The sequence below is a fragment of the Pogoniulus pusillus genome, chromosome 4 (genome assembly GCF_015220805.1).
Source record: "Pogoniulus pusillus isolate bPogPus1 chromosome 4, bPogPus1.pri, whole genome shotgun sequence".
NCBI classification, from domain to species: domain Eukaryota; kingdom Metazoa; phylum Chordata; class Aves; order Piciformes; family Lybiidae; genus Pogoniulus; species Pogoniulus pusillus.
Window position 1 is genome coordinate 30,885,057 of NC_087267.1, and position 27,481 is coordinate 30,912,537.

The 27,481-nt window shown below is 40.7% G+C and overlaps 2 protein-coding genes across 4 annotated transcripts; both read right to left on the minus strand.

The window, feature by feature from the left end:
- Window positions 1-2,050: 2,050 nt before the first annotated feature.
- Window positions 2,051-12,975, minus strand: TRMU (tRNA mitochondrial 2-thiouridylase). Of its 2 annotated transcripts, none has more exons than XM_064142458.1 (11): window positions 12,847-12,975; window positions 12,241-12,406; window positions 9,699-9,805; window positions 9,024-9,146; window positions 7,880-8,052; window positions 6,868-6,921; window positions 6,275-6,341; window positions 5,432-5,532; window positions 4,279-4,423; window positions 3,424-3,506; window positions 2,051-2,269 (listed from the first exon to the last, which is right to left on the minus strand). In XM_064142458.1, exons 1-11 carry the CDS (start codon window positions 12,929-12,931, stop codon window positions 2,123-2,125), a joined length of 1,251 nt encoding a protein of 416 aa, XP_063998528.1. In that variant the 5' UTR covers window positions 12,932-12,975; the 3' UTR covers window positions 2,051-2,122. The 2 variants fall into 2 exon arrangements, with proteins under 2 accessions (XP_063998528.1, XP_063998529.1); XM_064142459.1 differs by lacking the exon at window positions 12,847-12,975 and adding an exon at window positions 12,691-12,785.
- A 1,128-nt stretch (window positions 12,976-14,103) lies between these two features.
- Window positions 14,104-27,013, minus strand: GTSE1 (G2 and S-phase expressed 1). Of its 2 annotated transcripts, none has more exons than XM_064142461.1 (12): window positions 26,996-27,013; window positions 25,881-25,985; window positions 25,144-25,201; window positions 24,469-25,060; window positions 23,128-23,298; window positions 21,712-21,859; window positions 20,133-20,492; window positions 19,899-19,953; window positions 19,249-19,497; window positions 17,760-17,940; window positions 15,372-15,512; window positions 14,104-14,492 (listed from the first exon to the last, which is right to left on the minus strand). In XM_064142461.1, exons 2-12 carry the CDS (start codon window positions 25,957-25,959, stop codon window positions 14,409-14,411), a joined length of 2,118 nt encoding a protein of 705 aa, XP_063998531.1. In that variant the 5' UTR covers window positions 25,960-25,985; window positions 26,996-27,013; the 3' UTR covers window positions 14,104-14,408. The 2 variants fall into 2 exon arrangements, with proteins under 2 accessions (XP_063998531.1, XP_063998530.1); XM_064142460.1 differs by having other exon boundaries at window positions 23,122-23,298.
- Window positions 27,014-27,481: the final 468 nt, after the last annotated feature.

A 27,481-nucleotide genomic window follows, 5' to 3' on the forward strand; every position in this document is an offset into this window, starting at 1 on the left:
GCTGTAAATAAATAGCTTCATTTATATTCCCAGAGCCGACTGAGACTAGTCTGGGTGACTTCTAAAGTGTGGGGGGGCGGGGAATACCCAAACCATCACAGTGCTGAAGCCATGAAGCAACAAAATCAGACCCTGATTCTCAAAAGTGAATTGAGCCCATTGCTAGAGATTCCCACAGAGCAGCATGTTAGCTTACACATTTTCTGACAGATATGGTGGAGCTGATGAGGACTGAAGCATCTGTCATACAGGGAGTAGCTGAGAGCTGGTGCTGTTCAGTCACAATGCAAGCTGTGGGGTCCCTGTTCTCACAGATACTGAAACTCTGACAAGACAGACCTAAGCAGCCTGTTCTATTTGTCCTGCTTTCATCAGTGGAGTTGAACTAGATCACCTTCAGAAGTCCTTGCCCACCTCTTCAATTCTGTAAATTTTTAAGTTAATTTTGAGAGTGCAGAAATGGCTACATCCTTTTTCTTGTTCTCCTCTGTTGAACCTACCTCTACCAGTGAAGTATCAAACAACAAACACACCTGACAGTGCTAAGAGATGAAGTAATAATAAAAACCAGATGAGTATAATGCAAAACATTTGTGAAGATTTTAATTGGGACATTTACTGGAAAACTCAGATGAGAACAACATGGAACATTAACTCTTTACTAATTAATATCACATTATGCAAAGACTAAAGTTTCAGGAAAGATAAGGAAAACATTAGGAAAACCACATAAAAGGTATGACCAAGACCTGGTAACAACAAATCTGATGCAAATCAGTTGATTTTAAGCATGAATACTCCTTGTAGTTAACCTGCACTTGGATAGACACTGAAGAGTGCCTTTGAATAGGATTGATTTTGGCACCAGTGAAAAAGAATGGCTTCTTTCCCCTGTCAAGCAGATCCACCATAACATCAAATAAGTACAAAATATTTTAACAGTCTATTTTTTTTTCACAGAGGTCCCTGACCTGGGTTTAACTTTGCCTGACTAGCAGGTAGACAGTCTTCTACCCTGTTAAATTCCATGCTTTGAAGAGACTACAGTTTACTTTTCTTACCAAAGAAATTCTTAGAAGACACTAAGGAAATAGAAAAGGATGTAACCCAAGCCTTCAGATCTGCTGAGGTCTACTCATGGTACAGCTTTGCTACTGCCCAAACTGGATGCAAATCTCAACATTCCACACCCATCTGCAAAGTCCCACTCGTGCACAGCTTCACTTTAGGGAGTTACCTTCTACTACCATGTTGAAAGACAGGAATTTGGTTTTGTTGACTTGCTGTTAATAACATTTTCTTCTAAGCTTAGGGTGTCCTCAATATCCACCCAATTTTTATAAACTTAAATAATCTGGACAAGCCCTTCATAACAGCACTCCAACACTCCACTTGTGAGCTACACAATAAGGAAAGGCATCTCAATTTGCATTTTTCTGACAAAAAACAATACAGTGTTTTCTGCAGAAGACAAACCAGGCCTCTGCCTTAAGTTGTTAATAAAAAAGTCAGTTGTTTAAAAAAATAAAACCATCAAGACTGTTTTTAAGCCCCTCAATTTGTAATTCTGAATTATGTAAACATCTGACACCACTACTGAATACAGCTTAAGAATCTAAAGCGTTTCTTATAAAACTATGCACAATGAAAAATAAGCATCTGTTGCTTGGAGTTCATTCAAATGATGAATCAATTAACACTCAGCATTAATTCCTTTCCCACAGTTCAAAGCACAAACACACATTTACTGTAAAATCCTATCCTTGACCTAAAGACAGGTATCTTCAAGTAAGAAAAAAAATATTTCTTTTATGCATAAAAGGCAAATTTATTATTTCAGATGTGATTTGTATATTAAAATTCTTGTATGTGTAACTACTATTAGAGAACAACATTAAGACATCCCTTGATATGTATTAACATGAAGTTCACCATCCAGTCCAGTAAAATTTACCACACTGGCTTTAGTTTGAAACATGTTCAGTGCTAACAGTCAAGAGCTGGGACTCAACAGTCAGCTGACCATTAGAACACACAGATCAACAGAAAATATGGGGTTTATTGTTTTTATTATTGTCTGGCAGCAAGTTCTTTGAAGTCCTTCAATAAACAAATCCATGTGTTATGTTGCTGGTTCTGTCTTGTCAATCTCTTCCTTCTTCAAACTCTCATCTCGTTTTTTCCCCTGTTGCATGGTATACACCGATGGGCCTATCCTTAGGATCTTCCCACTGCCCAAGCACTCATGACCCTTGTAGAACACAGCAAACTAGGCAATAAACACAGGGAAAAGTCTTTTCAGCAGCAACAAATAGCATAGTGAGTAACTGTGGGCTGTGCATGACCTGCTGGACAGTGAGTCTATTCTTTTATATTTGATCTGACTAAATCTTGAGAGAAGAAAGGAATAAAAAACCCACAAAAGTTCACATGAGCATAAATATATCGTTGGAAATTTTATCAGGAACTTCTACAAGACTCTCTCTGAACCCTTCAGTTACTAAAGTGGAATGAACTGTGCTGGAAAGCTACCATTCCCAAAGGAGACAACATACACAACATTTGCCTGCAGCTTCACTAGACCTTCCCCAGGCAACTGTGCACAGACCTATTTTTCAAATTGGGAAGGTGACGTCTAGAAAAAAAAATCAAGTGGGGCTCCATGATGTGCTTATCAGGTTCTTTCAGGAGAGGCAGGAGCAAAGACCTCTTGGCCTTGTCTCACTGCTTTGCAGTAAAGAGCCCAATTACAGGCTCAGCAACTTCTGGCAGGAAGCTATGCCTGTCATCAGCTCTGGCTGGAGTCTTCTCAGCTCAGCTCATTTCTCTTAAGTGTATCACTCTCTCCAATACAAATAGTTCTCAGACCATCTCCTTTCTGACACGTCTCACGATGATGTGTCTCATACTGTCTTTCACTCAAGTTTTGGAAAAGGAGAGAGAGGACAGAACACATGCTGGGAAATGGCATGCAGAAAATATGATGAAGGATCTTTGTATTAGCAGTGTTACAAGGCACCAGTACACAGTCAAAAGGCACAGTACTGTTCCTGGACAATGAAACTCACTGGACACAGAGTGTCACTGAACAAATCTGAACACTACAGTCATAATAAGCAGCCAACTACCAACTAATTGCTTTTTACATCTATTTCTGGAAGACGACAACATGTATACCAGAGATTTCTCATGATCTTTCTAAAACTTGTAAGACAGTTTCCCAGATTATGGATAACAACAGACCATTTAAAATAAGAAACAATCTCCTTCATTATAGTTGATGAATAGTCAAAATAGTGCTAATTGCTCTCCAGTGCAAATAAACTGACTACTTTGCTCCAGTTATTAAAAAAAATAATTATTTTATTAGCCACATAAGCCAAAACACAAAAAAAGGGAGGAAAATAACTTCTAATAACATACCTGGCCAGGTGTGATAGCTCTTGCTGGCTTCACTAGTGTGACCCACACACTCCCATCTTGGTTTAGAGTCAGAACACAAGGCACTAGGGCAGCAAATCATAGAAGGTTGGAAGGGACCTCTGTGCTAGTTAGAAGCAAGCTAGAATGTTTTGGTAAAAGAACTAGATAATGGGCACTGAAATGAAAAACAATTGTGTCTCTTCGCTCACAGTCACGCTGAGAACTCTGGGAAGAAGAAGGAAACATTCTCCATTTTGTCTTCACTTCTGCCTTTGCCTTCAGACCTAGTCACATCTCATTAACCTTGCTCCCACTAACCTTGCTCCCTAACCTCTTGGCTGCACCTCTCTTCTTCCTGAGAACTGTGGTAAGGTTGAGAGGGCAAGGGGAGGTGTTGGGGTGGTTTGAGAGCCCCTTCTGGGGACTCAGGTTTCTGGGAGGGCAGTTGTGTTTCTGTATTGTTTATCCTTTGTATATTTCTGTATATAACTGTGTATATTGTAAATAGCTGCTTGTATATTTGCTGCTGTAAAATAAATAGCTTCATTTATATTCCCAGAGGCCGTCTGAGTTAGCTGGAGCAAATTCAAAAGTGGGGGGGGGCGGGTAAGAGCCCAAACCATCACAACCTCCAAGATCACACTTACCAGTTAATACTTATGTTCACATCAAAAAAAGGAAAAACCATCACAAGGTTAAACAGAGGTAAGTCAAGATACTACCCAGGACTGTTTTATAAAGACACCACAGAAAGGCAAACTAAAATATTTCAACCATTTCTGCATAACTACACTGAACACACTAGCAGAGTTTCACAAACTGAGTGCAACTAAGAACAAAAAAAGGTGTGATTACCCAGTGCCATCTGGTGCTGAAATCTGAAATGGCATTCCATCATTTTATCTCTAACAAGCTCTGCAGGAGGTTCCTCGGCTATCCAGTGCACTCTGTTTGTCCGCAGGAGGTCTCTGTACAGGGCAGGGTGATCTGTCGTTGGTGCCTTAAAACACAACAGTTTTTTAATGCTTTTTTTTTTTGCTAGAGAGCATATAACTTGTAAACCATGAAATACAGAAGTACCAAGCCATTTCAAAATGAAGGCAAGATGAGTCAGAAAGCATTTATTTGCACTTAATGAGCTTCTAAGTGAAAGCCCTAAATGAAAAAAATAGGCTAATGCAAGCCTGAAGTATCTGCCAGCCTTCTACAATGGAGTCATGTCACTTCTGTACTCTTTCTGCTCCAATCAGATTTCCACCTTCTTCAGGATGAGTTCAGGTATCTACTGTCTTCCTTATCCTACCTCAACAAGATGCTGTCTGCTTTTTCTGCATTTTCTCAACTCAACACCTCCCAAAAAATGTGGCAAACCCACAACCTTATTGTAAGGCATAAAAAAGTATTTCTTAGTGGAGCTTCCTGTTTCCTCTCTGCTCAACCAGTAATGATATTTCCCCTGCAGGCACATCAACAAGCAGCAGAACACAACATTATAATCACATCACTATCAAGTGTAACAATTGTATGAACAGCAAGAACATTAAGAATGTTAGCAAGCTGTAGAGCTACCAAGTCACAGGATTAGTCATTAACATCTCAATTATTTGCAGTATTATATAAATATTCTGCCTCAGTTTTCAAACTGACTACTTCTTTTACTTAAAAAAATAAAGTAGCAATAAACAGAAAAACAAGATAATACAAACTTTACAGACAGTGTCATAATAGCTACAATTAAAAACTCATGTTTTAGAGAAGAGAAATGAGACTTCATTCTTTCTACTGTTTGTCCTTTCTTTGGCAAAGTTCTATGCCAAAATCTAAACCAGTTTTCTACTCAAAAAAGACAGTTTGGCCAAGATGTTTCAAATCTGGTGACACTGCACTACTTGGTTCTTGTTTCCCCAGGAAGAAAGCCAAGAATCCTGCCCAGATTAAAACCACATTCTGCACAGCAGGAGTCACAAATCATTTTCATTAGTCACTTGAAATACCACTGTTAACTTACCACAAAGACATCTCCAGTGTTAACATCTTTGTCTACAACGAACCACGCATCCTTCAGGCCTGCCAGTCTAGCCCTCTGGCCTATTGTGTAGAGGAACCAACCTAAAGAAATCAGAAAACATTATGCTGCCAGCAACTTTCAATCATTTCAGAAAAAAAAGTTAATTTCCCCAAAACTTTACCACTAAACAAAGAACCAAGCTGTCTTAGAGAAGTGTACCAATTACAAACTAAACTAACATCATTGTCCAAGTTTTCATCTGTACCTGAAGCACATGATTTCAAACTAATTTGTTTCAACTGTGGTATTCTTAACATGTCTTTATTTCAATTTGTGGTTTTGCTACCACTCAGTTTCCCTCACTTTAAATGGTACATAAAACACCCTACTGACATAAAATACTTCAGAAAGGAACTCAGTTCTGGCAGCTAGAACTGAAGAACGCAAGGAAGAATGCAGAAAGAAAGGACAAGATAAGCTGCCTGTGCTTGGTGATAGCCCACTGTGTATCAGTGAGATGCATGGTGTATTTTTTATGCAAAGTTTAGGTACTAAAGAGTGTGGAACTGAAGTCACAGTCATTTTTGTGCAACTGAAAGAAGAACTCAGAATAACACTAAGAATCTCCATTTACTTCCTCACAACATGAAACAAATAACCAAGAACCAGTTGTAGTTCAAGGCTCTAATACTGTCTAAAGCAAGCTTTCTCTGATTATTAGAAATACCAAACTGAGCAAAACCTGCAGACTGGTTTGGAATTTCACAAAATTAATATATCCAAATATAAGCAGTATTGTTCTGTTTATCTAAAAGCAGTTGTTAAGGTGGGTTAGCCAATTACCTTTATGTGTTCCCATCACCTTCTTATCTTCAATGGAAACAAAGTTACCTGGTTGAGGTTCTAAATACTACCAAAAAGGAAGAGATTGTTTAAGTTACAAGACAGCCCAAAAAAACCTCACAGTGTATTTCAGGTTCTGTCACTACATTCTCTTGAAGCTATAAAGTAACTTTGCACAAAAAGCCAACCCTGCCCAAGCAGCTTACTGCCCCTGTCCTACTGCTCCTTTAGAGCAAACTAAGTAGGAAGCACAATCCCTATCAGCAGTAAAACTGGGTACCACACTCCCCCCATCCTCACATATGACAGAGGACAGCAAGATTCAGCCACTCTCATCTTAACCACCTGTCAGAGCCTGGCAGGCACAAGAATGCAAGTTCATACACTCCTCCTGCTACAGAAAGCGACTGACTGTGTGCTGGTAACGGGGCAATAATCTTCCCTCAGGCAGCTAGCATTAGCTTTCAAGCAGGTTGGGACTGAAAAGGACATTGCTACTCAGTGTGGGTCACAAGCTTGTGGAGATTTTTCAGTAGACAGTGTTACAAGCCAGAATAGAGCATAAAGATTGTCATAGATTTAATGTGGCTCACCTCAAGAAGGAATTTTTCAAAGTTTCTTTCACCTATGAAACAGACTCCCATACTCTGAAAAGGAAATGTATTGAATCCATAAAAGCAGGGAAAAATATTTGAAATAATGCCTACTAATAATCTGTCCAAGATGGATTTCTCCACCATTTCCTCCTTTGTATCCCAAACTACAGCAGGCACCTCATAAAATACAGAAAACCACATCTGCTCCAACACAGGTAACCTGATTCTATACAGTATCAATGAGAACCATAAAGACAGAAAGTAAGTAACAGGAAATAGAACACATGTTCAATAAATAAGTGTCTTAATCTTGGTGTCTATACTGTATGTGTACTAAAAATAGAAGTCTCTTTTAAAGTACAAAAGTAACACCAATTACACAAGTAATAGTCTATCTCTAGAAAAAAAAGCTTTCAAAATGAAGCAGGCTTTCCTTCTCCTTTCAGTTAAGGCCTCTACTCTTCTAAGGTCCATTTACAGTGGGCTAATATAAATATTAAAAGCACCGAGACAGTTCCAGTAATACAACTGATGCCTGTGTGGCATTTTTTCAAGATTAACTCATTAAGTGAGAGTTCTCAGAGAAACAGATCTTTTATTTTAAAAACAGTGAAAAAAAGAGTATGATGCAATTTCTGTAAAGGCATACTGAAAAGCAACTACGGTGACAAAGCCTTTTAAAGCTATGGAAAATAAAGACCAAAGGCTTCTCACCTGCTGTGATAGACAATGCTTTCCTTACAGCTCACAGCATCCTTACACATTCACTTTCACCTTACCTCTTATGGGATGCGTTGCTAGACAAAATTACCTGCAAGCTAAAATACACAACTAATCACAGGCTCATACAAGTACTTTTAAGCATGTGAGCACTTATAAAACTGCTTCCCAATCTATTTTATTATAGTGCTCAGAAATGGACAAGCTGACACAGATTCAAGTTCAGAAAATTCTGAAAAGTCTATTTCAGAAAGAAATACAAATCAAAAGAGTTTAAGTGTTACCATGCCTCTTTTTTCTTTAGCACATGATGAAGGCCATGTTCTGCTGCTATCTTCTTTACATAATTTTTTGTTAAATCCCCTAAAGGGAAAATGGTTTTCCTTAAAGCATCTTGTGAGATCTGACTTAGAAAGAAGGTCTGGTCCTTAAAGAGGTCAGCCCCTTGAAGGAGTTTCACAGCTGCAAAGTATAGAACACATAAAACATCTCAACATAATTCCCTTCAATGGTTCAAATTCCTTTAGTATTTTGTTTGACAGTCAATATTTTAGTTTTGTTATTTCCAAGTAGATGTTAAAGAGATATTGAAAAACACTAACTGAAAATGTTTGGGTAGCTTTCCCACCACTAGAATGATTCTGATTTTGTACAACAAGGAATCTTACAACGTCTTACGTTGCCTCATCTATTACAATATTGCACATGTCACTGTCAAGAGCATCAACAAAAAGGAAAATGAGAATTCAAGTATCAACATGCTGCTCTTCAAACAGACAATCAGCAGAGTTATTTACAATGTTCTAGAGAGGAGATTCTTACTTTTTTTTCTTCAAAATAGATGAGATCTCCTGACTGCCCTGATGAAATTATAAATTAGTACATTTTTTCATTCACGGTCTGCCCACTCTAAGAGTCAATAGCTCTGCTGTTGTACAAACTCTACTTATATATTTCTTGACTCAAACAAACATCAACTAGGCCACTAGTTCAGTCACGAGATCTCAGTAACTGTTGTCTACCTATACTATATATTGAATAGCCAAAAACTACATTCCCTAAAATAGAAGCAACAGTGAAAACTAAAATTGTATATAAGCTATGGGAATACTTGATAAAGATTTCTTTAAACACTTTTGTATATGTAAGATATTCCCATCTCCTTAAACCACATTACAGCTCTTCCATAATGTTCATTACTACTGAAACTACTTTTTAACTCTCTGCACCTGGATTAGAACTCTTGAAATAGTAAATCCTTGACTGGTTAGGGTAATTTTCGGTAATGTAAATCCTCTGGTTTCCACAATCAATCTTCTGCAAAGGCTGGGGTTTAACTGTGTAAAGTCACAAACTTCCCTGAGTCTGTGACATGAAACAGTCAAATTTCTCTTGCATATCTGGATGAAATACTAAATGAAGCCACCACTTACTATTTCGAACTTCAAAACGGTTTCTGAAAAGCCTCTGTGGTCTTTTAGTATGTTTCTGTTGAAACACTTCCTCATCCTCTAGTGAGGTCCTAGCATAATGCCCAGTAGCAATTGCATCTGCTCCTGTCAAGAAAAACAAAAGAATAAAAAAAAAACCCAACCAAATCACAAAGTTCCTTATCTGAAATTCACAGTTTAAAACAGGATTATAAACAGCCAGTTACAAAAGCATAAAGCAATGAATGAAGGAAACCCATAAAGACATAATAATTGCACTCCTAGTATTTAAATGATGAAAACTACTCATTAACATGCCAACACTTCTTCTTTTGTACTTTTAAGGACTATCTAAGAGTGTAAAACTTAATGGTCAGGTCAATGTATAACCCTGAATTAAATCTGTTCCTACCTATGATCAACTTGATCATCCCTGGCCATAGCAGGGGGAGTGGAGTAGATGACCTTCAAAAGGTCCTTTCCAACCTAAACCATTCTGACTCTACATGCAAAAGCAAACTTCAAAACAAATACTTTGCAAGTATCAAAACTGTCACAGAGGTATGTGAATTAAGTATGAATATAAACTCATGTTTTTCCAAACCTTTTCAAGAGTTTGCATCCTTTAAGCATCCACACAGTACACACACTGTACTGACACACTTGAAAACACCTTACCAAGGTTATCCATAGCATAATGAAGAAAGTAGTGGAATTTGATGTGCTTGTTACACACAATATCAGGATTAGGAGTCCTTCCCAGTTCATACTCCTTTAAGAGGTCACTGTAAAACAAAGACTCAAATGTATGCTCACTGTGCACATCCTGCTCATCTCTCATAATATATTTCTGCTCAGAATTAAACAGCCCTGTTTAATCTTTCAAAGTGGTAGTCCAATGGAGTACATACCAGGAGTTACTGCCTCAGCTGAACAGACAATAACTTAATCTACAATAATGCCACTATAAGCAGTCATGTGGGCTCATTTTAGAGAGACTTTTTCTTTTTTTTTCCTTCAGAAATTCAAGGAGTTTCTCAAAACCATGTTGTTGTTTACACTGTCAGGCAATTAATGTGCTTACCTTTAATTACTTGAAAACACAGTAATAATATCTAATGAAAGTAAGCCAGCAAAACAGCGATATGCTGAGCTATCAAAAGGCCTGACCACTGAATTTCCTTGTCCTCAGCAGTCACTGAAGTCAAAGGGAACTGAGGGCCTTGACTGGATTCAAAAGAACACCAAACACCCTAGTATTTGGTCTTACTTTTCATCATCTGAAACAGAATCAATTGCTTCTTCTTTACTAGGTTATACCTTACATTCATAACCAGAAAATAAAGCAACATGTCTTTTACTTTGTCTAACTCCTTATTAGCAGTTCTGAAGCCCACAGTTCAGACTAATAATTAAATACAATAATTAAATCACCTGGGTCTACCTCTCTCTTCCTGGCTCAGCACTGTACTCTTCCAATTAACACACCTTTGTGAATACTGCCAGAGTATGCTGGAAGCTTTATAAAAGACTCAGCGTAAAGTCAGGCTCACAACAGTTCAGAACTTCAAGTAAAGCACAGAACGGGATAAAAAGCAACGAAAAAAGCCTACTGAATTCCCTCTCTGACACAAAGATCTGAAAGAGGCTTTGCACAAACCATGGGAAAAGCAAGACCTGGAATAGGTCTCTTGAAAAAAGGTGGGTTTTGAGGAATAACCCCTTAAATAGAGATTGAGAGGAGCAGTAAGTTCAAAGTAACTGATGACAGTAAAGAGTAAAGGATTCTGAAACAAATCGAGACACTTGCAGTACATACAGAGTATGCTAAGTAACAAGCAACAGAAAAGCTGATCTTTGGTAGTATTTGTTTCACTGTCATTTACACATACCCCACAACCCTCAAGAGATTTGATGGCATTTATTCATTGTCCCAAATCAGGAAGGAAAAAAGGAGTAAATTTTCCCAGAACACAGCTGTTTTCTTCACTGATGGTGCACAAACACCTAGTGCTCAATTTGATGTCATTTCAATATGAAGTAGTATGTCTAGGTTACTCTACCCTTTTTTCTAAGACAAGGCAACAAAACAATTTCTTAAAGGGGGCGAAGAAAATTAGGAAACAACTTTTCTGCCCTTATGCTGAATACATAAAAGCTGAATTATCTTGTTACACTTCCCTTCTCCTGCCTCCCAAGAAAAGCACTCATTTTTTTCTATCCAGAACTTCATTCCCTTAAAGTGGAACAAACTCACACAAAATCTGAACACTCTCTTTTGATGACAGTTCCAAATTTGTTATGTTTAAAGAAGGTTAGCTCATTATCACCTCGTGGTAAACTGGATTCAGCCCATATTAATGGAAATGCACAGCAGAAATTACACACGCAGACAACAGCATCCTATTACAAGGGTATTTTTCTCAAGTTAGAAGGTTGGGCAAGTATGTAGAAAGCAGAAATGAGCAACAAAGCAACTGCTACATGCTCATAATAGGAAGAAGCTTATTACTTTCAGAAATAATATATTGAAAACAACATATACATTTTTAATGATGAATCAGAGAAAAAAAGTAGTTCTTCCCACGTGTAAGAGGCTTCAGTGCTTTCTCTCAGTACTGTGTCCAGTTCTGGGCCCCTCAATTCAAGAAAGATGTTGAGGTGCTGGAACATGTCCAGAGAAGGGCAACGAAGCTGGTGAGGGGCCTGGAACACAAATCCTATGAGGAGAGGTTGAGGGAACTGGGCCTGTTTAGCCTGGAGAAGAGGAGGCTCAGGGGTGATCTTATTACTGTCTACAACTACCTGAAGGGACATTGTAGCCAGGTGGGGGTTGGCCTCTTCTCCCAGGTAACCAGCAATAGAACAAGGGGACACAGTCTCAAGTTGTGCCAGGGTAGGTATAGGCTGGATGTTAGGAGGAAGTTTTTCACAGAGAGAGTGATTTCCCATTGGAATGGGCTGCCCAGGGAGGTGGTGGAGGCACCGTCCCTGGGGGTCTTCAAGAAAAGACTGGATGAGGCACTTAGTGCCATGGTCTAGTTGACTGGCTAGGGCTGGGTGATAGGTTGGACTCGGTGATCTTGGAGGTCTCTTCCAACCTGGTTGATTCTATGATTCTATGATTCTATGATAATAGCACCTTTGCCCATTATCTGTCCATCCTCACTTTTCACAACAACACAGTACCATGCCAATGTATTGTTTTAAATGTTTCTACCTGAACACTTCATTCCAGTATTCTTTCACGTAGGAAACCTGGTGAAAAGGAATATCAAGTTTCTGACACACCCGGTAAGCATCTTCACAATCTCTGTCAACGGAACACGCTCCTTGTTCATCCAGAGGGTCCCAGTTCTTCATGAAGACGCCTGTCACCTGATAACCTATGAAATTAAGGTAAGAATATAAAGTGAAATTCCTACAGCTTCGACTGGAAAACCTGTCATTTTAAGACCTCAGTAGCAACTTGTCCTGCAGCAAGCAAAAATTCTGCTAAGCTTTACCGTAGTTATCATATGACTGATCTTTTTGCTATAGCTAAGATAAAAGCAAGCTCTTGTAGCAGCTAACACACCGCTATTTCACAACTCTCGAGTATCTCACATCCTCCCCTTTACCGCTCACTTCTGCTGCCCCCTCCCGAGGTGCCTTCTGGAAGGGGTCCTACCCGAGGCGGGGCTGTTCCACCCTCTCGGAGGAGTGAGGGCGGGGAGCTACCGACCCCACTGAGCCGGGCAGAAGGGCCGGGAGGAGGCTGAGAAGAGGACGCGCGGTCCCCACAGCGCCGGTGGAGGGTAGCGCCCGGCCTCGCCCACCCACGCACCTCGGCGGCGCAGCAGCAGGGCTGCCACGGCACTGTCCACCCCGCCGGAAACGGCGCAGGCTACGCGAGGTCCTGCCGCCAGCATAACCTCCACCCGCAGCGGCCACAGCGCCGCCGCTTCCGGCCGCTCGTCTCTCCGTTCCGGCGGCCGCGCTCCGGGCGTGCAGCGCCCAAAAGCGCTCGGAGAGAAGCGCCTCGCCTCGGCCGTTCCGGCGGCTCGCACCGACGCGAGAGGAGGTGACCCTTTTTCTCTGCAACACCAGCAGCAGCATGCCCCTTCCCACCCAGATGGTAAGGGCACGTACCAGAGAGCAGTGGTGGCGTTCTTCTTCCTTTCTCCACTTCATTGCATACCATGATGCCAGCTTGCATCTGTCCCCTCGTAGAATAGAATCATAGAAGCAATCAGGCAGGGAGAGACCTCCAACATCATCTAGTCCAACCTATCACCCAGCCCTATCCAATCAACCAGACCATGGCACTAAGTGCCTTAGCCAGTCTTTTCTTGAAGACCTCCAGGGATGGCAACTCCACCACCTCCCTGGGCAGCCCATTCTAGTGGCAAATCACACTCTCTGTGAAGAGCTTCCACCTAACATCCAGCCCTATACTTACTCCATCACAACTTGAGACTGTGCCCCCTTGTTCTGTGGCTGGTTGCCTGGGAGAAGAGACCAACCCATCTGGCTACAGCCTCATGGAAGCAGAGTTCTGGCCAAGAGCCTCAGAGAGGAGACAACACATTTTTAATCCAAGCAGTGTGGTGAAGGCTTTCTGTCCATCCCTGGTTCAGGACAACCTAAAGCTGCAAACACACATTCTCCAGCCAAGGCCTGTGCACAAGCAGGATGCAGATTTTGACAAAGGAAGATCCAAAAGAAAAGACTAGCAATTGTTTCACATTCTTTATTACTTATCACACCTGTCTCCAGCTGCTGCTAGAGAAGAGTGTAGTCCACTGTATGCCCCAGGCAGACATACTGCACTGGCCCTGCCTCAGGCATGGGGATGTTTGAACAAATGTATAGTGATTTGAAGGCTGGAATTTAGCTCCTAGTTGAAGCAGCTCCAATGAATAGTTAAGGTAGTCAGGAGAGCTGGTGAAGCAGGTATCTGCTTTAGGACCGTATTTGAGCATTTCAGCTGGCAGGTGGCAACACATTTTCTCCTAAGTTGTCATGGCCATGCTCAAACCCAGAATTTTGCAACACAAAAAAATCAGTCTAGCCCAAGCCTGTAAGAAAGGTTGCTCTACAAGAAGTTGGTAAACAATTTATTTTAAATTAAATCTTCATTGTACACAAGGGATAGATCAAAGGACAACTAGAAAGAAATAAAAATAGACAGGCTTTTGCATGACAGGAACAGATTAAATACACCCATGATCAGAAACATTAAATCAGACTCTGACTATATCAAGACTTACAATTCTATTATGTTAACACAGCTTCAGGTAATCTATGGCCATATTAAAAGAAGAGAACCTGTATGACTAAAACAACACCTAAACACTTCAAAAGAAAAAAATCACAGATGCCAGTAAGTCTTCATTTCCCTCCAGTTCAGAACTTGAGTAGAGGGGAATCTAGATTTTCTTTGTTGACATCAGGACTCAGAGTGATAAGAGGTGAACTCAGATCAATTAGCTGAAAAGAAAACACAAAATTTAGCTGTTATTATTGCTGATAGTAGTTATGTATATTAACATAGTCATCTTAAGTACTAACAGGAATCCTAAACAAAAGGTAATGTCAAGCTTGTAGGTTCATGTTTTTAAGCATCTACTTCATTCTTTGACAAATGAAAGCTTCCAAGGCAATTACCCACACTCATCCTGAAAGGCTAAAAGGCTTTTCTGAAGTTTCACTACTATGCATATTCAAGCAACACTACCATCCAGGCAGGGCAAAGCACTTCTGAACATGCCCCCGGAACTCAGATTTCTGTGATCCTCTTCTGAGAGATTTTGAAGGACATAACATTGTTGATCCCAACTACACCTAATGTTGAAGACTGCATCTGACAACATCTAATGACATCTATCCTTCAAACTACTAGTCTACAAAAAACACTTCTGCAGAAATGCTTGTCAAAGTAAATCCCAACACACATCTTTCAATTACGGTGGGGGTTAGAGGATGAGTTAAACAGGAGACAGGCTCGCTTTTTTTGCTGAAAACAGGCTGCTGCAGACAAGAACTGAAAATTTGCAAAGGAAGAGTCAGCATACCTACTCTGCAGAAGACATTCACTTCCTGCTTCAGAATAATTTTCAATCTACTTCAAGCATTAAGTTCTCCCTCCTTTTCCTATTTGCAGATCACTCTGAGCTCTAGTTTAGAGCACACTGATTTTAAACATCATGTTCTTTTTACTTAAGAGCACCTTAGCATGTAGCACCATATTTAACATAAGCTAGCATTAAATCTTACAGCATTGCAGAGCTACTCAGCAGACCAATGTATGCAGCCAGTTGACATTTTTCTCCTAGCATAAGTGCACCTGGAGACATGTATATAACTTACCTTTAGCTGCTCTGAGAATATAGGCTTTAGAGGAGCAATTTTACTCAGTTCAGGAGTATTGGAAAGATCAATAAGAGGTTTACTTTCACATTCCAAATTGTGTGGGAGAGGTTTATCTTCTCCAATATCTACCAGCAAAACCTTAGAATTAAAAAACAACACAACACAGGTTCAGCCTCAGGTTTTACTGCTCTGTTTTCCATGCTTCCTTCATAAACATCCAGGCAAACAATTTAGCTCATACAGCTGTAATAACAACAGGACAGCTTTAATTTACAGGTTAGGTGCTTGTCATGCAGGATTGTTTGCACATAATATAAAAACCTCAGCTTTTGTTTTGCCAGTTGAAAGTACAGCAAGACAAAGCAAAAAGAAATCCTTGTGCTGTAGAACAATTTTTCCCTTAACTATTGTTAAGTCAGATTTAAAACAGAGGAGTTTTAAATGTTTAAATTACTTGGCAGTGATTACTGTGCAATGTTATTTAGCCATGCCATATAAACAGCTCTGTAGAATGCCAAACTTTAAACTAGACAAAAGCATAACTATTGGTACAGAATTGCTTCCTTAGCACACAGACGCTTCATGTCCTCAAACAAGCCACAGAAAAAATACTCATACAGTAATGTCATTTGTAGGTTATTCTACACATGAATATATGTACATCAGTAGCCACTTTGACAGCTCAATATATCCAAACTAGCAGTCCAGTCCTTAATGCCTCCAGAGTGTCAGTTTTCAACATGAAGACAGCAGGTTCTTGGGGAAGTATACAAGTGTTCACTGGACTAGAGTACACTACATGGGCTTTGAGGTTTAATCATCACTTACTGTATGCAGGCTTGCACTGCTGTTAGGTGACTGAATTCAGCTACACCAGTTTCTAGGAAACCATGATCAAATAGACAGATGAAGGAAGAGCTGTGGCTATCATATACCTTGACTTTAGTACAGCTTTTGATAGTCTCCCATAACATCCTTATAGAAAAGCTAAGGAAATGTGGTATAGAGAGTGGGTCTGTAAGGTGGGTTGAAAACTGGCTAGACAGTTCAGAGGGTGGTCATCAGTGACAGAGCCTCAGCTTGGAGGCTGGTGGCCTTCTGTTCCCCAGGGATCAGTACTGGGCCAAGTTTTGTTCAATTTTTATTAACAATCTGGATGAGTGGAGTGAATGCACCCTCAGCAAGTTTGCTGATGATACAGAACTCAGGAGAGTGGCTGATGCCCTCTGGTCTGTGCTGCCATCTAACAAAGATCAGGACAGGCAGGAGAGCTGGGTGAAGGCAAACTTTGTGCAGTAAGAACAAATGCAGGGTTCTGCATCTAGGGAGGAATAACAGCAGGCACCAGTACAGGTGAGGGATTGCCCTGATGGAGAAATCTCCACAGAGAAAGACTTTGGAGTCCTGGTAGACAGCAAGTTCTCTATGGAACAGCAATGTGCCCTTGTGGCCAAGAGGCCATACAGCCTGGGATGCACCAAGAAAAGCATCCAGAGGCCTAGGGATCTTCCCCCCTCTACTCTGCCCTGGTGTGACCACACCTGGAATACTGTGTCCAGTTTTGGGCTCCCCAATTCACGAAGAGACAGGGATCTGCTGGATAGAGTCCAGAGAGCCATGAGGATAACTGGGGGACTTGAGCACCTCCCCTATGAAGGGAGACTGAGAGACTTGGAGCTGTTTAGACTGGAGAAGACAGAGGGGATCTGATCAATGCCTATAACTACCTTGAGGGGTGAGTCTCAAGTAGATAAGGCCCATCTCTTTTCAGTAGTGTGTTGTAATAAGACAAGGAACAATAGATATAAACTTGAATGTAGATTTCACCTCAACATGAGAAGGAACATCTTTATAGTGAGGGTGACAGAGCTCTGGAACAGGCTGCCCAAAGAGGCTGTGGAGTCTCCTCTGGAGACTTTCAAAACCCAAATGGATGCATTCCTGGGGAGACTACCCTAGATGATCTTGCCTTTGGCATGGGGGTTGGACTTGATCTCTGGAGGCCTCTTCTAACCACTAACATTCTGTGGTGGTATGATTTCTTGTTATGTATTTTCGGAAGGGTTCTAAGGCTGCAATAGGAACTGCCCTGTGACAATGCTTTTCTAAATCATACCCACAAGTTTTTCATAGTACTTACCCAGAAACAGAAGTTTAATACAAAATCTGCAAGCATTTGACAGCTCAGCTTCAATACAGGTACAAATTTAGTAGAAACACTGAAGAAATGTTCAGTGAACAAAACAGGCACTAGAGGGTGCACCATACTTAGACCTAATCCGTTTTAACCCGGTGTGTACTCCAGTGGTTTTCCTACTTAGCATTCACCTTAAAATAATCTATTTTCAAGTAGTTTACTTGCAGTTGCACAGAAAAAAAAATTACCTCAGTTTGCTTGTCTTCAGTCAGCTGATTCTGTACTTCATCCTCTTTTAATTTGTTTTTTACCACTTCTGTAGCAGTCTTTTCTGGTGAGAAGTTAAGTGCCAGAGGTAGCACAGGTGGAGGAGATACATCATCTTCTGAAGAAGATACTTGTGTCTTACTCTGTTTTGTCTGCTTAGAACTAGGGAAAAGAGCATTGGCAATAATCGAGTTTTATTCAGCATGTACTTATAAAAGCAGACAAGCCAATACCTTATTTTCTCCTTTTCTACTCCAAGTTATAACAACCAAAAGCCTTCACCTATTTTCCCCCCAAAAGTATACACTGCAATAATTTATAGCACATCCAATAAAAAGCCTAGTGACTTCAGGATGAAGAACTTACTCTTAAACTGACATATATGTGTAGCCCAAACTTCCCACATGGGATTTTCTGGTCTTTGGTTTAGTTTTTTTTCCCTCAAACTTTGAAGAAACAACTAGCAAACAAGTACTGATACTGCATAGTGCTAAGCAACCAGCTTCAGTCCCTGCTGACACTAAGCACATCAGCTGGAGGACCACAAATTGTAATCTGATTAGTATAATCAAGTCATTGTAGAGCAAGTAATTTTCTTTGAGCACAAAGACTGGTTTAGACATTTATCCTAAGTAACATGACAGAGGAAGAATTTTCTAGCTGGGAATAATTCCTGCTTTAATACTGTTCATCTCCACCATGAAGCAAGCCTGCATACATATCTTTGGCACTTGAGAAGATGGTGGCTTTATATTACAAAGAAGGCAACATTATTTTCACAGAAAATTAACAAAATTAACAATATAAGATTCGTGCATTCTGCAAGAAATTTAAGTGAAGCATAGATAAGACAGCTCAGAAACAAAAGTTCAGTCAATGAAATGCTTGGGTTTTTTGACAAAGGCTTTAACAGTGTGATTTTAAAGAAGCATTTGCAACAGTATGAAACAAAACTTGAAAAAACAGCTACTTCACTTCATCAGAAGGCAATTGTAAATAACACCAAATCTATTTTCAGACAGAGCATCACATAAATCTTAAGTTGCCAACTAGCTCAAGAAATGCAAGTGATTTCCTATTACAAGTTATAATTCCTTAATGTCAGCTACTGATTCATCTCAGTAAGGCTTGTAGATACTTTACTAGCCACACAACAACAGTCTGTTAGGCCTGTGCAGCATCTATGCTCAAATGCTTTATTCTAATATTCAGCCTAAAAGTCACCACTGAAATTCATTTAGAGGCAGTCTGTCTGCAATACTCATTTCATATACAGCAAGAGTGGTGAAACACTGGAACGGGTTGCCCAGGAAGGCTGTGGATGCCTGGAGGTGTTCAAGGCTAGGTTGGATGAGGCCTTGAGCAACCTGTTCATGTGGGAGGTGCCCCTGCCTATGGCAGGGGGTTGGAACTAGATGATCTTGGAGGTCCCTTCCAACCTAAACCACTCTATGATTGTGTTTGCCTTACCCAGCTGCCAGAGTCTTCTTGGTAGAGAAGTCGGAAATTGGGCAAATGGATCCCACGTGTGGAGAAGATGCCATTCTTGGTGCAGTTCTAGGAGTCACTGCTGGAAATCCTGAGATACGACGAACAGGTGTAGGCAAGCCAGACCGCTTCAGACTGGCAGGAGTCATGGAGACAGACCTTTTAGGAAACCCCAAATTCTGAAAGATCCCATCTTCTGCAGCTTTCACTGGAGTGCTGACTGCCATTGCACTGAAAATGGAATATGCATTAGCCAAAAGCTTCTGGAATGGTTTATTCAAACCATCCCACCAAACAACAGAAATCAGCTTTCCTTTGGGCAGTGTGGGCACAGTAGTCATCATAAAGCAGGTAACCACTGCATTAAGGGCTTTACTTCATGGAATTTGTTTATTAGTGTATCTTTTACTGCAGAGAAAACCCCTTCTGAGGACTGGATGGGGATGGATTTTTTTTGTTTAGTTTTGGGTTTTGTTTTTCTATCAGCTCCAATAGGCATTAACACAGGTAACGTAGAGGGTATCAGGTGATTAGACAAGGAATTCAGAATTTTTAAAGACTGTTGCAACATCAAATTATGCTGCTTTTTAAGAAGTATGCCTCAGTACATTCCACTTTCAGTTAAGCCCTACCTTCCAGGTGTGCCACAGAATGTTGATCGATGAGATGGTGTTCCTTTTGGTGTGTCTAAAGACAAAAGCTTCGTTAATAGGTATCTACAATCTTCTTTCATAACAGGTATCTTTCAGTTACAATATTAATTCCAAGAGGTGGACAAGTATAATGAAACAAATGACAAGTATTCAAGGTAACATTTGCTTTTAACAGACAAGATATAAGATAGGTCATGCAAAGTAGGTGATTACCTCCAGTTTTCATTGAAACCTTAGTTTGACATGTAGGAACAGACAAAATTCTAGCCCTGGGCTTTGGACAGAGACTTCCTTTCATTCCACTTCCATCTTTATTCTGCTGACATAGCTTCTGCAGATCAGGAACAGAACTCAGCCTCTGAATTCCACTGCCTACAGCCTCAGATGTTGCGGAAACTGAAGAGTTAGCCACGCTTGCAGCATTAGATATTTTGTGAGTACTAGCTGATCTTGTTTGACTCCTTGATTTCTCAGTATTGACAGCTTGCAAGGATGACACCTTAGCCAGCCTGTTTGTACTTGATGAAAGCTTAGAGCCACTCACACTACCTTTTGAAGACGTGCTTGATTTTCCTGAAATAGAAAGGTAAATTATACTTCTTAATTATTGCTTATTGGGAAGTTTTGTGACTATGCAGAGTAATTACTCCCAAAGGAAAGAAAACCGGCACTTCAACTCATGTTCGAACAACTCAAGTTTCAAGAGAACACATACAACTTACTCCCTGAACACTTCAGCAATTTTGTCTGCTTTAGTCTCCTCAAATTCCTGAATTACTGCACTCAAATCAGAGAACATTCTTGAAGGAATGCCAGAACAACTTGCAGATTCAAGTTATATTTTCAACGTTTTCTCCCAGCATAGTTGGCTCTGTTCCCTTAAGCAGGCATTCAAGAACATAATGTTTCAAATTACGCTGAAAACCACAGGGTGAACTACCCCACAAGTTCTTTTCTCAGTGTTCTGCATGGTTCTTACTTTAGTCTGTAAGTTACTTTCATTAATAGGACAAAGCTTGACTAGACACTTCCCATCTCAAAGTAATTCTTATTAAGCTTTAACTTTTACCAATATATTGCTGCCCATTCAGAAAAAAAGAAAGGCACAAAAATTGCAGTAACTTGGCTCTCTCAATAGATCTGGAAGAGCTGTGTTATTTACATGTTAGTATTTTCTGGAGACTGTTTTCCTTATCCTTTGAGACTCAAAGGGATCAAATTGGCATCCTTTTTATATAACAGTCTTTGTTGTATTCAGTGTTCTCCCCAGAGTTGGTTGTGGTTTTTTTTCCACTTGGTGTTTTGTTTAGGTTGTGTGTTTTTTTTTAATCTGATTAAAGATCATTCTTCTGTTAGCCTACAGAAACACAGGACTTGAAACTAGGCCTTTCACCTTCCCTTCCTATTCTAGTTGTTTTAATGGGTTTTTGTAGGTTTTGTTTGTCTGGGATTTTTTATTCAAGTTAGACAAGCTTACAGCACTCAGAAGCTCATGTACTTGACTATAATACAGAAGATCATGTACAAAAAGAACATGTTTCCTGAGCTGTTGCTCTTTTGTGTCAGATCCTCACATGTAGGCATCAGGTAGCAGAAATCTAGTTTTCACAAGTTATAGAAGTCTAAGATTGATCCTGAGTCCACAGGGACTACGAAATTTTATTCATTCAGAACATTTCATACTGCTTCTACATACTGGATTCCATTAAAATATATCCAAACCCACAGTCCAACATATACTTAGGTATTGCAAAATTGATTTGTGGCACAAATCTGTAATAAGAGTGATTACCATTTTTTCTTATGGGAGAAATCAGTAAACTTGAATTCAGACTGGAGTTCATGCTGGAAACTGACAACAAAGACGATGTAGTCATCTTTCTTGTGAGACCACTGGCAACACCAGGAAGTTTCAGCTGTGTTGTTTTCTTTAAGCTAGGCTGAATCAGAGAATATAGTTCATTCAAAAGAAAAAAAATCACTTGCACATTACTTTGCCATGCTTTTTCTTGGTATTATAGCTTCTTATCTCTGAATTTTAGAGAAGTTCCTTCCTCAGATTACAGTTTAGAAAAATGAGTTTTCTTAGAAGCAGCTCTTTGTATCTGTGTTATTATACAGAAACAGAATATCAAATCTAGAAGTAAGACTGTTACTTTGATTCCTTCCATAAACTTAAGAACAGACTTAAAAGTCTGGGCATCAACCACCTGGAAGGCAGCTTTGCAGAAAAGGCACTGAAGAGTGCTGGTGGACAAGCTAAACATAAGCCAGTAAAATGTGCCCTTGCAAACAAGAATGCTAATGGTAACCTGGGCAGCATTAGGAGTGTTGCCAGCAGGTCAAGGGAGGTGGTCCTACCCATCTGCTCAACACTGGGAAGGCCACACCTGAACATATGTTCAGTTTCAGGTCCCTCAGTATGAGAACAATTTGGATCTACTGTAAAGAAGCCAACAAAAGGCTGGAGACATTTAAGAGACTGGAGCATCACTTATCTTAGAACTGTTCAGCCCCAAGACAACTTAAATGTGGATTCCATCTATATGTAAATATCTCAAAGGGCAGTGTCTAGTGGTACACAATGGGAGGACCAAAGGCAATGAGCACAGACTGAAACACAAGAAGCTCCCTCTGAACACTAGGCAGTACTACTTCTACTGCAAGGGTGACTGAGCATTGATAGAGCTTGTCTGGGGAAGTTTCCATCCTTAGAGGTATTGAAAAAAAACATGTGGCCACGGGCTTGTGCAACTGACTGGGTGACCCTACTGAAGAAGGGGTTGGACCAGACAACCTCAAGAGGCTCCTTCCAATATCCATCACTGCAATTCAGTGAAGCAGCATGCAACATATATGTGTCTAAAGCTGCAAAACAAGTAGCAGCTACAGGTATTCTACAATCATATAAGTTATGGCAGCTGTTTCATGTGGTATAGTTACCTACACACATCAAAAACTTCATTTCTTACAGAAAATTGCTTATCACTTACTTGCAAGCTAGTACTTTAGAAAAAGGTGATGCTTATTATTCCAACACATTTACAGTTGCTCTTAGGTACGTTCCTTGTATTATAGAGTCAGAACATACATTCAAGAACAGCAACCACAAGAGACTAATTTTCCTTAAAACCATTATAAAATATAGCTTTCTAATTTAATCTATATTAATTTTTCAAAAAAAAATATTAAGAATGCTTACCATTACCTTAGTTGATGCATTATGGGCCTTTTTGTCTTGCAATAAGAAGCTGCCACTGAATGAAGACTCAAAGACGTCTGAAGCAGCACTAGATTTATCAGAAATTAGATCTTCAGATGATCCCATGCTGTTCAAGTCTCTTTTTGTAGAAACACTACTATGTTTTCCTGGGTTTACCTGCAGATTTTTCAATGCAACATCTTAGATGCTATTAGTGCTTCTAGAAGTCACTATAAAGCATTTTACATAAATTGAGTTTAAGAATCAAAGAAAGAAAAATGAAAAAGCCTTTAAATCCAGTCAAGTCCCTCATCTTAAAACTAGTACAGCTTGACATTAGTCTAGTGTCTTTGTAAAGTACTAGGAACATGCCTGACCCAAGATACTGCACATCAGCTTAAAGACAGTTCTGCAACAATTCATCAACACATTTCATATAATCATATTCACCTACATACTCTAACAGCTATTCCTTACAATAATGTGATCATCATTTAATTCAAGTTCTGCTTTACTGTAGCTTTCCAAAACATGAAACATTACAATAGTAAAAACAGCAGGGTACAATTTGACAATCAATTAAAGCATCAAAATGGTGCACTTTTTTATAGCACCTGCAATCAAGAAACTTTACCACAAAGGAATCAAAGGGTGGTCCCCTATTTTCTATAGGTGATGGTTTCCAAGGAACCAATCACATTATCCGTAAAATCTGCAGCATATAGTGGATTCTAAGGCAAAGGGTCTAAAGTAATGAAATACAGAGGATATTTTATCTAGAGACCAGGATTTGTGCCTGCAAGGTCACCAACAAAACATTTCCCTTGCAATCCTAAAATACATTTTCAGTTGGTCACAAAACCACATCCTAAATGTAACACCATTAATCAGTCCTTTTCATGATTGAGAAGTTGTGGACAGCACTAAAGCTGAAAGGTTTTCCTGTCCTTTCAAAGAAACTTGGACTTTTCTCCCCTCACCTCCATGGGCAAGGGTTTAACAGTAAAAGCCATTTTTGCCCAGTAAGTCACTAACAACAGTGAAGTAATTTTACCAGCAGCAAGAGTGTTTAAACAGAAGCCAGGAATTTTGATAGCCACAAAACCATAATATAGTGGAAATGAAAATTCCCTGTATATGCCCTACATTGTCATGGCTACTATACCATAGCGTCTGCCCTGAGCTTTTTTATGTAAGAAGTTTCCTGCCTACAGATCTTATGATGTAGAGAACCATCACAAGACTGAAAATTTTACTCTTAAAAATAAAAGCTTGTAGACAGTTTAAACACTCCTAAAACAAAAGCCACATTTTAAGAAAACACTGTTGCCCAGAAGCTGTCTTTACCTTTTCAGTAATCAACAGATTGCCTTTTTCAAGAGTAGATAAAGGTTTTGCCATTGGCAGTTTGCCAGTCGCCTTTGTATTTCTTTCCTTCGTTTTCTGTTCTTGTGTCAGAGGTGAACTGGCATTTTTTGTAGAAGAGACACACATTTTAACAGGGCTTCTATTTGGAGGAGTATACAGAGCATGTGTTTTGTCATCTGACAAAAGTTTATCAGATTCCTTCTGAAAACAAGCTGGCAGCTGACATGCCAGGCTATCCTGCACACAGTATGTCTCCCTTTTAACAGCCCTGGGACTTTTCTCTATATTTTCTTTTTTCAGTATTTTCAATTTTGACTTTGAGTCCTCCACAAATTTTTCTTCTGGTTGGCATATTTTAGTCTGTTCATTCTTGCTTTCAGTCTCTATTCGCAGTGCTAGCAAATGAGCTTCTTTGAAGATTTCCACAAATTTCTCTCCTTTAAGTGGGCTCCACATGAGTTCATCAGAAGCAGGTATGCTCTTTTCAGCACTTTCGTTTGCCTCAATATTGGCAGCAATACATTTTTCTTTATGTCCCAAAGGTCCAACAAAAACTTCATCTTCGTTTCCACTAAGAAGAAAAATAAGTCAGCCCTGCCATCTTATGTGTGTCCATTTTAAGGGTATATATTTACCTGTAGACCACTCACTCACCTTGCTGGAGAGAGAGAAAGGTCAAAATCAAACTCTTCATCAGTCAGAAGAAGAAAGTCTAAAATTGTAACAAGCATTTGGTCACAAGAGGGACTTGTAATAAAAAATTATTGCATTATGCTTTGACAATTTGGTGAAGCTGATGTCAGGTGGTAAAATATTTTCTTGCTACCAAGTTCAAATAATTCTAAATAAACCATGGTTTATGTCAAATTGAAGATACACCTCTGAATATGACTGCACTTGTGATGCCCAAATATCATAAAAGATGGTTGAAGGAATGGGTAATCAGCAGCCTCTAATCAGAGGTCTGACAGCCTCTAATCAAGAGAAGTAAGTATACATAATCTACAGCTGTATGACAAACCAATTGTCCTATCAGTCAGGTTTTTTTTTCCTGGTTTAGATCACCACAGATCAGTAATAGGAACTAGCAAGAAAGATTAATTTTCTTGCTAGCTAATATATACACTAAATATTAATTGAATCCACAGTAGACAGATAAGGACAAGGAAAGAGCTTAGATTAAATTTGGAGAAGAGGTTGATGACACCATGTTGCTACTGTACATGCTCTAGCACCACTGCTCCACAAGCTCTGAAGGGGACTCAAAATCCAGGGAAGCAAGTGCACAAAACAATATATTAGACAGGGGCAAGGTCTAGTGATCTGAACCATCTTAACTTTCAATAAGGGATACACCAGGTAGAGAACACCTCAACATGATCTCCACTTACCTTTTTTAACGCAAATACCCATTTTTTCTCCACTCACACAACTTGAGCAATGTGCTACCATTTTTTTCCCTTCCTCCATGGTGTCCGGAAAACAGAAAATTAACACTGCAATAGGTTAAAAGAAAAAGAGGAAACCACAAAACATAACGAGAAAGTTAAAGAATCTTCGGATACTGCCAAATTACCAAGGAGGTAAACATCCTTTTGAAGACTGTTTACAGACAGACACACAGACATGGTTTATGGGCTGGCACATTCCACCATCCTCTCTCGAAATGTGCTGTTGAATAATCAGTCTATGGCCTCTGTACAAAGTCTTTAAATACATCACTGGTGTCTAGGATTTCTGAAATTCCCTAACGCAAAACTGCGTTCAGCAGTATAACTCCGTATGTGACTACAGCTGCTACTAGCGGCACAGCAAAACTGCCATCCTGTAGGCTAATAAAAGTTCTCGCAGCACCAATTCGAGACTGGCATAAGGCAGCCTCAGCACATCTCCCCTCCAGAGGACGCGCAGCTGTGCTGAAGACAACGTCTCTCCCTTGTGGACAGAAAGCCATCAAGTACCTTCTTCCTGTGAGCAAAGGGGGACTCAGTATCACAGTATTATTAGGATTGGAAGAGACCTCACAGATCATCAAGTCCAACCCTTTACCACAGAGCTCAAGGCTAGACCATGGCACCAAGTGCCACGTCCAATCCTGCCTTGAACAGCCCCAGGGACGGCGACTCCACCACCTCCCCGGGCAGCCCATTCCTACTTCAGCACAAGCCGCTCCGGCTTCGCCGAGGGGTTCGCCAGGGGACCCTCAGGAACAGTCGCCAGACCCAAAGGATTAACGCCGATGACATCCACTAGGAAAGGTGGCTACCCGTGCAACTCAGCAGCGCCCACCGGCACCGAGATGCCCTCCAGCCACACTCTGCGGGGAGCTGCCCGGGCCACCCTCCCCACCACCCACCCTGGGGGAGCTCGCGTAGGCCTCCCCCACCCCGAACAGCCCCGCTATAGTCCTGCCCCGTGGCAAGGCTTACGGACACGACCCCGCGACGCCGGGGGGACGGCCTGGCCCCCGCGGCCCCGCTCCTACCCGTGTTGCCCACGCACTCACCGCCGCGGGGCCAGCGAGCACGGAGCAGCGGAGCGCAGCAGCCCGGCCGTTGGAAAGCGCGCCGCGCTCACGTGGCAGCCCCTCGCGCTGCCATTGGCCGGTTTGAACAGCACCGGACGCCTCCTGCCCCGGGGCACGCTGGGGCTTGTAGTCGGTGGCGGCCTCCTCCGCAATGGCTGTGCGGGCGCGCCGCAGCGCCTCATTCGCCTACCCTCACCAGTCTTTAGCAGATTAAGTATATTTAAATACGGACGGCCTGGTAAAACTAGGCATGGCCCCCTAGCGCATTGCAGCACCCAGGGCCGTCAGAGGTGATCTGGAAGGCTTCTGGATGGCTGCTGGCAGGTATGCATGGGACTAGGCCCCTCCTGCTCTACTCGGACTCACGGCCCAGGTGGTCTCTTTGGGGCTTTCTATTCATCAGCTGTAGGATTCAGCCTTGCTGTTTGAATTACAGAATCATCATTGCATCATAGAATGCTATAA

Bases quoted from the DNA above. Each gene is read 5' to 3' on its own strand.
- TRMU (XM_064142458.1), bottom strand. From the start codon at position 12,931: ATGCTGGCGGCAGGACCTCGCGTAGCCTGCGCCGTTTCCGGCGGGGTG. The intron at 6,342-6,867 runs GTGAGCCACATT...CCTTTTTGGTAG, and splicing joins TTGAAAAATTCCTTCTTGAG to TATTTAGAACCTCAACCAGG. The intron at 4,424-5,431 runs GTAAGTTAACAG...TTGTGTTTTAAG, and splicing joins ACACTGGAGATGTCTTTGTG to GCACCAACGACAGATCACCC.
- GTSE1 (XM_064142460.1), bottom strand. From the start codon at position 25,959: ATGGAGGAAGGGAAAAAAATGGTAGCACATTGCTCAAGTTGTGTGAGT. The intron at 21,860-23,121 runs GTAAGCATTCTT...TCTCTGATTCAG, and splicing joins ATGCATCAACTAAGGTAATG to CCTAGCTTAAAGAAAACAAC. The intron at 15,513-17,759 runs GTAATTTTTTTT...TTTAATTCTAAG, and splicing joins CTGAAGACAAGCAAACTGAG to GTTTTGCTGGTAGATATTGG.